The sequence below is a fragment of the Sinocyclocheilus anshuiensis genome, unplaced genomic scaffold (genome assembly GCF_001515605.1).
Source record: "Sinocyclocheilus anshuiensis isolate Anshui unplaced genomic scaffold, SAMN03320099.WGS_v1.1 scaffold1053, whole genome shotgun sequence".
NCBI lineage: Eukaryota > Metazoa > Chordata > Actinopteri > Cypriniformes > Cyprinidae > Sinocyclocheilus > Sinocyclocheilus anshuiensis.
In genome coordinates, this window is record NW_015555711.1 from 1832602 (window position 1) to 1846341 (window position 13740).

The 13740-nt window shown below is 38.2% G+C and overlaps 2 protein-coding genes across 3 annotated transcripts in view; one reads left to right on the forward strand and one right to left on the reverse strand.

Annotated features, from left to right (window-relative positions):
• The window catches only part of LOC107671994 (tuftelin-interacting protein 11), a 6904-nt gene extending 4224 nt beyond the window's left edge, over positions 1-2680 (forward strand). For both annotated transcript variants that reach the window (XM_016465017.1, XM_016465019.1), the window contains exons 9-14: positions 482-588; positions 663-831; positions 924-1167; positions 1246-1388; positions 1903-2068; positions 2173-2680. In XM_016465017.1, the coding sequence (XP_016320503.1) occupies positions 482-588; positions 663-831; positions 924-1167; positions 1246-1388; positions 1903-2068; positions 2173-2534 (1191 nt within the window). In that variant the 3' untranslated portion in view covers positions 2535-2680. The remainder of the gene's footprint in view (positions 1-481; positions 589-662; positions 832-923; positions 1168-1245; positions 1389-1902; positions 2069-2172) is intronic.
• A 156-nt stretch (positions 2681-2836) lies between these two features.
• Positions 2837-7858, reverse strand: LOC107671973 (DNA primase small subunit-like). Its single transcript, XM_016464990.1, has 13 exons — positions 7685-7858; positions 7289-7446; positions 6402-6508; positions 6233-6306; positions 5990-6126; positions 5817-5875; positions 5623-5750; positions 5287-5378; positions 5018-5153; positions 4092-4161; positions 3839-3945; positions 3623-3721; positions 2837-3110 (listed from the first exon to the last, which is right to left on the reverse strand). The coding sequence occupies exons 1-13, from the start codon at positions 7794-7796 to the stop codon at positions 3091-3093; spliced, it is 1299 nt and encodes a 432-aa protein (XP_016320476.1). The 5' UTR covers positions 7797-7858; the 3' UTR covers positions 2837-3090.
• Between the last annotated feature and the right edge of the window lie 5882 nt (positions 7859-13740).

Here is a 13740-nt window from a genome sequence, read left to right on the forward strand (position 1 = left end):
TGTGTATTTATATATACATAATAAATATAAACAGAAAACATATATTGTGCAAACAAAAACTTTTATTTTGTATGCGATTAATTGACAGCACTTATATATGCATGTGTATTTATATATACATAATAAATGTACACAATAAACCCACATATTATGTAAACCCACATTATGTAAACCAAAACTTTTATTTTTGATGCGATTAATCGCGATTAATCGTTTGACAGCACTATTAAAAATAGTTTTAAAAAATGTATATCGTGAAATAATATTACACATTAAAATAACTGTTTTCTAGTTGAATATATTATAAAATGTAATATATCATTTTAAAAATATATTTTTAAAAAGTCCAGTAGTCGCAAACTATTCGAAAATCTCATTAGATCTTTGTATTAATCATCATTGATTTTGTTATTGTTTTCATACTTTGCATAAGCTCTGGATTATTACATATGAATTCTGCACTCTCTCTGTTTATCTATAGGACTGTTCAGATGGTTTAGAGGAAGTCGGTCAGTGGAGAGCCATTCTTGAAAGCTCACAATCTCTTCATGGTGGCCCAGACACTTCTAACATGGACCCCTATCACAGGTAACCCATATCTGGAAGTGTGTATGTGGAGTGTCTGTGGAAGCAAATGACTCGAGCAGGAGGTTTGTGTGCAGGTTGATATGGGAAGTGTTGGTTCCAGTCATGAGGAGCTGTGTGTCTCAGTGGCAGCCTAGAAACGTGGGGCCCATGGTGGACTGTGTGGAGTGCTGGGCTCCTGTATTGCCGCTGTGGATTCTGGACCATGTTTTGGAGCAGCTTATTTTCCCACGACTACAAAGAGAGGTTTGTGCTGACCATATGACCAATTCACGTTGTACATTTTCTTGTCAAACATAAGTATGTTTAAGATCTAACCTCAATCTGGTTTTGGATAGGTGGACAATTGGAACCCACTGACAGACACAGTGCCAATCCATTCATGGATTCATCCCTGGCTGCCTCTGATGCAAACCCGTCTTGAGCCGCTGTATGCACCCATCCGCAGTAAACTAGCCCATGCCCTGCAGCGCTGGCACCCCAGCGACTCCTCCGCCAGACTCATTCTACAACCCTGGAAAGATGTCTTCACACCCGGTGCCTGGGAGGCTTTCATGGTCAAAAATATTGTTCCCAAATTAGGTATGTGCTTATCTTTTAGATTGTCAGTGTCAGTGTCAGTCTTAGGGAGTCTCTGAAGGTTTTGCTACTGTGTTGCAGCTCTGTGTTTAGGAGAGCTGGTGGTGAATCCTCACCAGCAAGTACTGGAACCATTCAACTGGGTGATGGACTGGGAAGGGATGCTCTCTGTCTCCACCATGGTTGGACTGCTGGATAAGAATTTCTTCCCCAAATGGCTACAGGTCAGTCAGTCTAAAGAATAGTCAAAAGAATACAAACAATTTTTATGTAGAAGAAACATCAGTTAGAACCAAGCTTGACTGGTGTAATATATCAGTATGGCTTGCATTTTGGAACTAAATGTGTGACTGACTTAGAGTACCACTTAAGAAGAAAATGAAGGAATTAATTATTATTTTTAAATGAACCTATTTATTAAGACATTGGCCAATATTCAAAAAAATTTAATTAATATTGTATTATTTTGATAGATTTAACCAACATTGTAAACATGAATTAAATATACATATTTTGATATTAAATGTACATTTTTACATTTCTATTCCAAGTTTAAAAAGTTATTCATTCATTTTACTGTTACATTGAACTACATTTATTCATAAACAACTTAGTGTTAGAAAAACTATTAGAAAATGTTACATTTGTTTTAGATGAATACATTTCTTTATTTTACCCTTAAGTGTGACTCGTACATTGAAGTTGAGTACTAGGTGTTTCTTTTGTTTCCTGGTGCAGGTGTTGTGTTCCTGGCTCAGTAACAGCCCAAACTATGAGGAGATCACCAAGTGGTATCTGGGCTGGAAAAGCTTGCTCTCAGAGAACCTGCTCAGTCACCCACTGGTCAAAGAAAAACTGAACGAGGCCCTTGACATCATGAATCGTGCTGTTGCGTCCGGACTAGGTCGGTCACTAGAAAAAAATATAACATACAAAGTCCACTAAATGTGTTTGTAGCTTTGTACAGGTCTCTCATTCTACCTTCAACTTCACTTATGTCTTTTGCAGGTGGGTATATGCAACCAGGAGCAAGAGAGAACATTGCATATCTGATTCAGACGGAGAGAAGGAAAGATTTCCAGTGCGAGCCTCAGCCTGATCGCCGTGACATGGAGAATTCTGTCAAACGGCCACCAGGCACCACAGCGGTACCAGCATCTGTACCTACCAACTTTAAAGATCTAGTCCAGGCCAAAGCTGAGGAGAACGGCATCGTCTTCATGCCACTGGTGGCTAAACGGCATATGGGCAAACAGTTGTTCACATTTGGTAGAATAGTCATCTACATTGAGCGTGGAGTGGTCTTTGTCCAAGGCGAGAAAACCTGGGTTCCAACATCACTACAGAGTCTGATTGACATGGCCAAATGAGACTGATGCTCAGTCAAAGAGAAGCTGTTTAAATGTTGCTGTCTAGTCTGCTTCCATGCAGTTTGTAACACTGTATTAGACTTGTCTATCAATGTTGTTTTATATTGCTGAAGAACAGGTTTTGAATAAATTTGTTTTTAAATTAACACCATGCTTGAATGTTGTATTTAGCTTCCCACCACATTTTCGTTCAGACTAAATACAGATGTCACAACAACCCCCCCCCCAACCAGACAACAAATATAACAGATTTGTACAATTTATTTTATTTCACTGGTAGAAAAATGAAACAAATAAAAAAACAAAGGTTTGATTTACAAAATACAGAACATGAGGGAAAACCTATTTCCATTAGAAAAGTAAAGAAACACAGTATCACATGGAAATAAATGACATTATTTTATAATTTGACTGATCGTCCAATGGAATGTTTCAGAGCAAAACTGTTGTGGTTCTTTGTATGTGAAAGTGTCTATCTACAGAAGCAGACAGTCAGCAGATAAACATGTAAATGCATTCTGATAAACTGCTGTTTTATAGTCCCAGCTCTTCTGTCTTAGAAGTCCATCTGAAGATCTGCAAAAACCAAAAATCAATCCCATTCAAACAATCAATGATACAATCTGCACAGTCACAACAACTAGAACCACCATCATCAGTTTAAAGGGGTCATATGATGCGATTTCAATTTTTCCTTTCTCTTTGGAGTGTTACAAGCTCTTGGTGCATAAACAACGCTTAAGCTAATCCTTATGTTTTATTATATAATGGCCAATATTAAGATTATGAGTGATTTTGTCTTACTGAATAAAAATAAACCACTAAAACATCAAATCAAATCATATTGACTAAAGATTACATTTTAACAGTGCTAAATTTGTGTTTTTTAAAGAAACTTTGTTGTCATTTAATGCTCAAATTTAAATGTAAAAATAGAGGATATTAATTATGCAGAATTAATTATGCAATATTGACCAATCACCGATGTGTCATGCATCCCTAATCCATTTGTAATGTAAAAGCTGAAATCAAGTGTACGTGAAAGACATGAAAGTCAGAGAAAAACAAAGAAACTTTTTCTATCTCACCACTCTTCTTCAGCATCTCTCCTTTCCGAGATCGAGCCATTGCCTCCAAAAACCAATCAAAGACCTTCACATACTTGGCCAGGCTGGTCCGCTTGTAGTCTACAAATAACCAAAACCATGTTTAGCACACAGTACCTGCCCACAGAACTGAAGTTGGCTCCTGAACAATACCAACATATATAAACGGATTAAACCGAACAGTCAATGTTTGCTCACCTCTGATTCTGTGTCGTTCTCCAGCTTCTTGTTCATTCTCCTTGTCCTTCTTGTCATCTTCCTCTGCCTCATCTGCTCTGGGTCTCTCCAGCTCCTCACAGATCAGACTACAGAGAGACAAGTGAGTCTAGCATATCTAACTTCAGACATAAGCTCCTCAAGTATTTTTAGAAACCACAGCATATATAAAAGCACTTGTCACATTATATGGAACAACCTGACAAAGATAGACACTGATATATTCAGCATTTACCTGATCGTAGGGACCTCAAAAGGATCAAACGTGTTCAGTTCTTTCAGATCTATTGGCACTGAGATTCGACCTAAAGAAAATGTTGAATACAAAAAGATGTTTAAAATCAAATTGAAATGACATTTGCAACCCATTGTACCTGAAACTTAAAGCAGCACTATGTAACTTTTGGCGCTCTAGCGGTTAATAAACAGAACTGCACACATCCCGCGGAAGAACATTCCAACCGGAGCTACTTCTCTAAGTTTATGTCTATGGCGATTCACGCAGGTATGTGTTACTCCGCAGCGGTGACGACCCGACTAGGCTACAATAGTCCAAATATAAGTACTTATTATAAGTGTACCGTAGTGATTCGGAATAAGACAAAAACACAGAAAAACACAGAAAAAGTTACATAGTGCTGCTTTAAAGCACAGATGAAACTTGCCCCATAAGACTAGCAATGCGCTACTGCTAAAAAAAATGTTTTCATGCATTGCCTTATGATCACAATGGCTGCATTTATTTGATTAAAAATATTGGTAAAATCTGTTAAATATTAAAACAACTATTTAAAACAAACTGTTTTGTATGTTAATATTTTTTTAAATGTAATTTATTCCTGTGATGCAAAGCTGAATTTTCAGCATCATTACTCCAGTCTTCAGTGTCACATGATCCTTCAGAAATCATTCTAATATGCTGATTTGTTGCTAAGGAAACATTTATTATCATCAATATTAAAAACAGTTGTGCTGCTTAATATTTTTGTGGAAACAGTGATACTTTACCCCCTCAAAATAACTAATTTTAAGAACAGTATTTGAATTAGTAAAGAAATTTGTGTTACAAAAGATTAAAATTATCATTGTATAAAAAAAAAAAAAAAAAAAACTTGCCTTACCCCAAACGTTTAAACAGCAGTGTGTAAAGTTATATCTCACCTGTCTTAGGGTGTACGCTGAAGGGGCTCTTCAGTAAGTGGTTGACTCCTTTACTGACGTTGACATCCAGTCGCGGGTAACAGTACTGCAGCATGATCTCCTTATCGAAGTACTGACCACCCTTCCTACTATTGGACTTCACAGACGCACATGAAAAATGAAAATCATAGGAAACTGAATTACCATCCCTGGTGAAAGATTTCATTTGTCTACAAAGAGGAGATCTCAATGTTGTTGCGTGGTCAGTGGTGCCAGTACTTTGCTTTTACCTTTTTACGTTCAACCAGATCGCAGAGTTGGTCCCATTGCTTCATCGGGTCCTTTTCATCCTTATAAGAGACTGCCAGGTCCTTTTTGATATGTGCAAGTCAGACTTAAAGAAATAATGGTTAACTGGGCTCCTCATATAAAAGGAGTTACACTAATCAAATACTTATATTGGATACAATGAAAACCTGCTTGAATCATGAAAAAGTTAAGTATTTCCAATCTTTTTTTTGTTATGGTACCAAAACTGGTGCCGAGAATTGTGAAATTTGACTGGTATTTGTACCGACTACTGAAATATTGGTATTGTGGCAGCACTACTGGGAATGAAAGGATATCTTCAGGCAACAGAGCGAGCACTTTGTCTACACTCTCCTTACTGCCCAATATGTCCTGGTCCACAATGGTGTATTGTTGGAAATAGCGCTCCACCACAGACAGAATGACTAAAAGAAAAAGAGGGAGCCTACGGTTACATCATTGACATATACATGTTATATGCCTAAGGAAGTAAGTCATTATTTCCCCTTACTTGATGAAAGGATGGATTGGATCTGACAACACAACTTTTCTCACAGTCTCCTCACCACCCTAAATAAACATGCACAGGGCACACAATTAATTAATTAAAATACAGCTTTTAGATTACACAGCTGAACATGATAAACAGTTTCTAGAATGATCAATTATCTGATATGCGAATACCTTGACTAAACTGAGATACTCTGCCACGGCAGACCGCGCCGCCACCGAGAGCTTTCTAGCAGCATCATCACAAACCCAACAATGCACCCCTCTCCGGCCCAAGTACACCCATAGGAGATGATGGAATCCAAAGTCCTCTGAACCACATGAATAGCACAAGTTTGTTAAATTTGTTTTGTTTGTATATTTGTTATGATGTTACTCAAAACTGTAAAAGTTCTGTTGATAAAAAGTTATGCTTACCCCGAAGTGCCCGGTCCAGAATACGGATAGCGATGTTCATTAGAGTCCAGCACTTTGAGCAGATATCAGCAGCACTGAAGAACAAAAAGAACATTTATAAAAAATATAAATAACTGCATTTAGAACAACAGTCAACAAGATGAAAGAAGCAGAAAAGGCATCTGTATACCTGCAACAACATCTGACATCATCATAGTCTGTCATGTCAATGTCAAACACCAGCTCCTTCTCCAGGGCCTGGAAGGTTCCAGACTTCACCGCGTTATGTTGACTGGGCTGTCAATCATAGAACCAGAGAAATTACGATCTTTTCATTTCATTTTTTTCCCACAAGAAATATGAAGCAGATTAAAGTAGTAGTAGTTATTTATTTTTATTGCCATGTCAGCATCTAAGGCTATCTTCATGGCAAAAACTGAGTAGCAATTAGGGAATAATACAAGTGTTACAGAAACACACACAAAAAAAACAAGCAAACAGAAAAATACAGCAGTTAAATTATACAAGTTTTTTTTTTTAAATCAACATTTGATAAAAATTCTAAAATCTTTTCTGATAAAATCTTACTAAAGTCCCTGAGTGAGCATACTTCATTAAAAAAGTTAAAGTGCATTAAAACCAGGATGAAGCAGATTAAAGTGCAAAAAATGGGCAATTATAATTTACAATTTTTTAGAAGCATCTAATCACAGCAAATATTTAATTGCAACAAAGACTTAAATATACTTACTATAATATTTTCTATGTAGCTACAGAACTATGAAACCACAGCACAATTTTATTTGTATATTTTGCCCACTTTATTTTATTTTGAATCCTGTGTGACAAACAAATTTCTAGAAGTATGAATATTCCATAAAACTCACAGGCATATGCATAACTACGTTAATATAAAAGAATGAATCAAAATACTGCTTAAAATATGCTGTTTTAGCATATAGCATATATGCACAGGGCATGCAATATAACAATATAACCTAATATAACCTCAATGTAATGTAATATAATATAATATAATATAATATAATATAATATAATATAGAGGAGTTACATTACCCTGTGGCTGTAGACTGCTCCAATATCAATCTTGTTGGGAACCATTTTCTGCATCTCGTTCTCCAGCTCATTCTGACTGGTGAAGGACTGATATCTTACATAAATGTCATCTTTTAGGGTGAAGGAAAACTCGCGGTTCTGGAAGTAGTTTTTAGACACTGCAAGAGGCAAAATTAGAAATATTGATTCTAGTAGTGTTGAGGTAGAGACATAAATGTTGTTGAACGTTAAAGTACGCATGTAAAAGCCATATTGCATAAACTAAAAACACATAAAAACGACTTTGCATTACAAATACAAGAACTACAGAAAGACAGCATTTTAAAGACCTGTCAATCGCTCGTTGTGTGATCATAGACCGACATGGGCAAGTTAGTGGCTAAGAGATTTACTTACCACCGCCATAACTTAACCAGCGATAGTACTGTGAAAACGGGAAGAACAGTCTGCGGTAATAAATCGGCAACAAGTCAGGCAAACAAGCTGGATCATAATCTGAGGTTGACATACTTAAAAAAAATTGCACAGTGTTTATTCTCAATGACAGCTGACTCTACAACCAGCGCGGGAAAATTGACGTAAATAGGAAATGACGTGTTTGGTTCTTGTTCGTTGGTCTCGCGCCCGGCTAACGTTACTGTTTTCTGCTTGATCTGCTGCCACCTCAAGGCTCGGAAAAGAGTGGGTTATGATTATGTTGAATCGTGAATTAAAAATGGACAGTCCACAGTCAGTCACACCTGTTTAGGGTGTTTCGCCGTTAGGCCAGAGGCACTGAAAAGGGGCTCCTGCTATCCCGAGGCGCTACATCGGGCAGAAGATGGATGATGAATGTGTGATTTAAATCTGGCGAACTCATACAGGTTAACAGTTTTGCCCCAATTACATTTTTAAAAAGCACATAAGTTAACAGTTACTAAGAAGACAACAGTGTCAATAGAAGAGCTTGAGAAATATGAGACGCAATTTGTGAAGAAAACAGAGAAAAATGTGGTAAATATCAGGTTTGAACAGAATATGTATACTTTTTATTGCCTCATTTTCAGAAAATACCTAATTATTGTCAAATTATGCAAGAAAGGTGGATATATTAATTGTGTGTACTAAGGGTATTTGAATGCTAACTGCGTAATTAGCCTTAGCAAAACATAGGAGTTGGACATGTAAAAATATTTATGTAAATACCTCATTTTCCAACTGGAATGCTATTAAACACAAAAGGTAGAATTGTTTTATTTATTTATTTAAAATATACACTGCTGAATGTACCATTGAACATTGTTAGCAGACAAAATAAATAAAATACTAATAGTGTGAATAGTGTGTTTAAAGGGATAGTTCACATAAAAATTAAAATTCTATCATCTTTTGAAGTTCATTGTATTTTATGATGCCTTTATGACCTTTTTGGATATTCTAAGTTTTGGTTACCTGGACTTTCAGTGGAGGGACAGAAACCTTTCAGGACTCATTAAAATATCTTAAAGGTATAGTTTACCCAAAAATGAAAATTTCTATCTGGTCAGAGAGCTTTCAGAATTCATCAAAAATATCTTAATTTGTGGTCTGAAGATGAACGAAGGTCTTACAGGTTTGGAACGACATGAGGATGAGTAATTAATGACAGAATTTTAATTTTTTGGGTGAACTATCCCTTTAATGTTTGTTTCAAAGATTAATCAATGTCTTATGAGATTGGAATGACATTTTTGGGTGAACTATCCTTTTAAGATGTTTTTTTGTAAATGTCAGAGGAAACAGCCATTCAAATATTATTTGTTATGTACTGTACTAAAATAAGTGGCTCACACAGAAAACCAGTCAACCTTTTTATATCTGCATTCAGCATAAAACCATCAAACACTGAAATGCTTTTTTTCTGAACTACTTTTCTCTTTCAGATTCTCTGTTTTACCATAGGAGGGCAGAAATCGCTTGAGTACTGGAGAGACTGCGACAGTCGTATTGACTGCATGCATATTGATAATTCTGCAGCTAACACTAGATCCGATCTGCTGAGTCCACAGTCACCGCAGTAAACAGGTGAAGGTATATAAATGTTTGAATATGATGCCTGTGTCTATGTAAAGATGTGTGGGTATGATGTTGCACTGGCCCATCACCAGGAATATTATCCCAGGCCTTTGTCCGGGGCCAGTGAATGAAAGGCCCCACCAAGGCATCCTGTGATGGAAAAAAACACTGTCCCAGGCCTCATGTACCAAAACAGAAACTGGAATGCATGCTTTTTGGAATGTGTGTTTTTTGACAAAGGGTTTTGTTGCTGTAAGCCTCTCGCTAACTCTTTAAAGAAATCTCATATTTCATGTGAGTAACTGACGGTAAATCCTAATGGAATGCAGCTCACAGGAACTCTTGTACAAGTAAGAGCTCTCACAGAGAGAGAGTGTCTGACTGAGAGCACTTTTGTCTGAGTGTACTAGTCTCATTTACACCTCTCACTGTCTTTCTTTTATTTAGTGTTGGATTCAGTACGTTCACGTTAAGAAAGGACTAGTTGTTCCTTATACATGTTAGAGGATTTTACTTCAGTCAGCAAGTCTCTATATTAATTACTAGCAGCTTCCTGAGTGGCTCAGCAGAGACGTTCTCATGTAGCAACTGGTCAGTGCTATTTTAGGCACAATATCCTTCCCTGAAGAAGTGCTTTTCCTGTCGTCCTTCACAGATCCTTTTTCAGCACTTTGAATAAATGTCTTCCTGTTCTTGAAGATATGCAATCCTCTAATAGCAGAGCATGTTGTCATACTATAAGGTCATAATGCTGTCATAATGCAACCTATCATTAAATAGAAAAGCTTTTTTTGGGTTAGTAAGATTATTATTTGAAAGAAATTAATACTTTTATTAGGCAAGGACACACTAAATTGATCAAAAGTGACAGTAAAGACTCTTACAAAAAGTTACAGAAGATTTTTGTTTCAAACAAATGCTGTTATTTCAAACTTTATATTTATCAGAGAATCCTGAAAAAATATATCACACTTACCACATAAATCTTAATCAGCACAATTGTTTTTAATATCAATAATAATAAGAATTGTTTCTTGAGCAACAAATCAGCATATTAGAATTATTTCTTAAGGACTGGAGTAATGATGCTTAAAATTCAGATTTGCCATCACAGGAATCAATTACACTTTTAAGAATATTAAAATAGAACGTTATTTTAAATTGAAGTAATATTCCACAATAGTACTATATTTTTTTACTCAATTTTGATCATTGCATAGTGAGCACAGGAGACTTAAAAAGATCAAAAAAAATTGTTTTAAATTGATAACAATTTATAAAATGTAACAACTTGCCCTGATCTGAAGTTTATATAAAAAAAACACATGCTGGTCTTAAGAGCACAGGTTCAGGTTTCAGTAAATCTACCTTGATTTTATGGTTGGCTTTCACCTAAGTACATGCTAATGTGGTTAAATAATGTTCACTGGTTATAAGATGGAAGTTTGGAGGACAGAATTCACAAAAATGGTTCTAACTTAAGAAAGTTTAGAGCGCAGTAATTGAAACCCACATAAAAATTACTGCTAGAAAAAACATTTGTATAATTAGATTTTTGACTCAAAACCTCATAATTACTGAGATATAGTCCTTGTGACAACTTCTCATGTGACAGCTAGCTCCTACATTACTGAAACTGCAGCTTGCAAACCTCTTTTTAGTGTTTGTTTGGCACAGAGTCTCTGTGATGAGATAAATAAAAGGTTGGCGGTGCAAGTTCAGCACCACCTTGTTTACTTGATCAGCCTTGACAGAAATAGACTGTAATGTTTGTCTTATAACAATGGCTGTTGTTGCGGGGCAGGATGAGGGGCTGGTAGTGAAGCAGAGAGGGGAGAGAGGCTTATCTGGGCGACAGGGTGAAGCATGTCAGGACCTCAACTACGGAACTCGACCGACACGCGAGTCTCTATTGTTCAGTTCACATCCTCCTCCTCCTCCTCCTGCAGTGGTGTTCTCCATGTGTGGGTGGAAGTGACTTTTCCCTAAGTGGAAAATCTCAAAACGGGCTTCCCTTTATTCTGAGGAAGAAAGAGAACTTCCTTCAAAACAGGTGCAGACTGTTGATGGGGGGTTTGTGCTGGTGAGACAGACTCTGACACACGTCTGATCTAAGGAGGATGCCTGCCGTTTGAGTTACAGGTAACATCAGTTACTAATGGTATCTCACCCAGCAACAGCTATCTAGGAGTATTATGAACATTAATACGCAGTCTTGATCGTCATTTGTGTTCATTCGAATCAAATTAATTTCAAATGAGGTCATCGCACAGAAAGGGTTGCGTGGAGACGGTTTCGATAACTGATAAACGCAGGGCACAGGTGTTAATTAAAATGTACCGCTTCAGTTGGCCTGATAAGTGCCTGTTTGCCACTTTCATCTTCACACTGAGAATGTACGTGTGCTCAAAAGAGAGCTGAATCCGTTAAATATTTCATTTTGCACTATTTTTCTCTTTCATGCCTTTGAAAAGTAAATCTGTGTGCACACACGCACCTACACACAGACACTCTTGCACTAAGACTTATGCCGAGTTCACACTGCACGATATTAGCCCGATTTTTCACTCGCCGACAGGTTTTGTGAAATCGCCGACAAATGCCCGACATCGGAGGCAAATCGGTGCTCGTTCACGCGAGTGACAATCATGCAGTGTGAATTATCAAAGACGCGATCTGAGGTAATCGCCGACACGTCGCCGACGCCCGCAAAATATTTGGCATGCTACATATCTGGAGCTGTCGACGATTCACAATCACGCTGTGTGAAATGATTTCTGACTGAAAACTACATCGGCGATGACCTACAGCCAATGAGAGACCAAGATACAGGGCAGAGGGAAGTTCGGGGAGGAGTTATAGACCAGAATATCAGTATTTTAATAGATATATGAACAATTATATCATACAGAAACAAGCACAAACATTTGCTTGACCAGCCACAACATCAGCATAACAGTTACTGCAAAATTATTTAACTCCAACTCTCTTTGCAGAACACCCAATCCCTGTTCCCTGCATCTCCCTCCTGCATAATCTGTTTTTCTTTTTCTCCTTGTAGCTGGAAATCAGCTCACAGACAATTTGCGGGCTATATATATATATATTTGAATAATTACAGTCTCGCTGGAGAACTCCGGTCTGACGCACGCGGGTTCTCGCGTTATTGCCTTATCACTTCTCGCGTGTGTTTTGTTGTGAAACGTAGTTTGCGGACCAGACAGAGCTGTCGGCGATTCTTCCTATTGTGAAGTCATGCAGTGTGAAACCCCCTGTCGCCGATCCATCGTGCAATGTGAACACAGCAGCAACTGAATGCTACCCCAGATAGTCACGCAGTGTGAAAACAACGGCGATCTGACGAGTTTGAAAATCGTGCAGTGTGAACTCGGCATTAGCTGCTGTTGCTATGACTACATGCTTTCTGCGGTAAATGTGTTGTCTGACACTGTAAAGTCAAAGAGAATACTCATGTTTTCATATCTACTCCTGTCTTTTCTTTCTCTCTCACGTACTTGCTCCTCTCAGGCACGCTCAAGGTTGTGGGTAATTTAATAATGTTAATTTTAATGTATTTACACACTTTGTTTTGATGCCAAGGTTTAGGGTTGGGAATCGTAAGAAATTTTCCAGTTCTGGTTCCAATTCCATTTAATAAAATATTATGGAAAAATAATTGAATTGTACTAAATACATTTAATATAGGAGAGACATACAGTATACTTTAATATAATATAATAGTCACGGGCAGGGTGTTCTAGAGATCAGGCAGGACGACGAATACAATAATATTTAATAAATAGACAACCGGTAATCCAGACGGTAAATCACACGTAGCACAAAGGGTAGAGTAGACATCAACAATAACCGACAAACTAGAATACAAGAGACAGGAACTGATATAGGGCAGATAACGAGGGGCAGACAGGTGAGCACAATGAGGTGATTAACTAATAAGGAGAACAGGAACAACCAAATAAGGACACAGAGGGAGAAACTACAATCAACAGTCCATCAACGGAGCCGGTGGGACAGAGCGAAGAGGCGCAGCCAGAGGAGAGGAGTCCAGAGGCGATGGCGGGTCGACGCCCGACCAAGGCAGAGCCCGGAGGGACGAGGGAGCCTGGTGGAGCTGATGGATGACGGTGGAGGCGAGGGAGCTAGGAGCCGAGGTGGAGCTACGGGCCGAGGCGGAGTCCGGGCCTCGGAGGCTGGAGGCGGAGGTGAGGGAGACTCAGACCACGGCGACGCTGGAGGATGGCAGTCCCGCGGGGCTCGCACCGCAATGATGGTGGGCTGAGGGCGAGCAGAGGAGCTGCCAGACGACAGCGGTGGAGGAGGCAGGAGTAGGTGGGAGGGTGGGCATTTGTGAGTCTCCAGGCATTCAGGGCTTAACTCTGGATCGGAAGCCCCCTCTG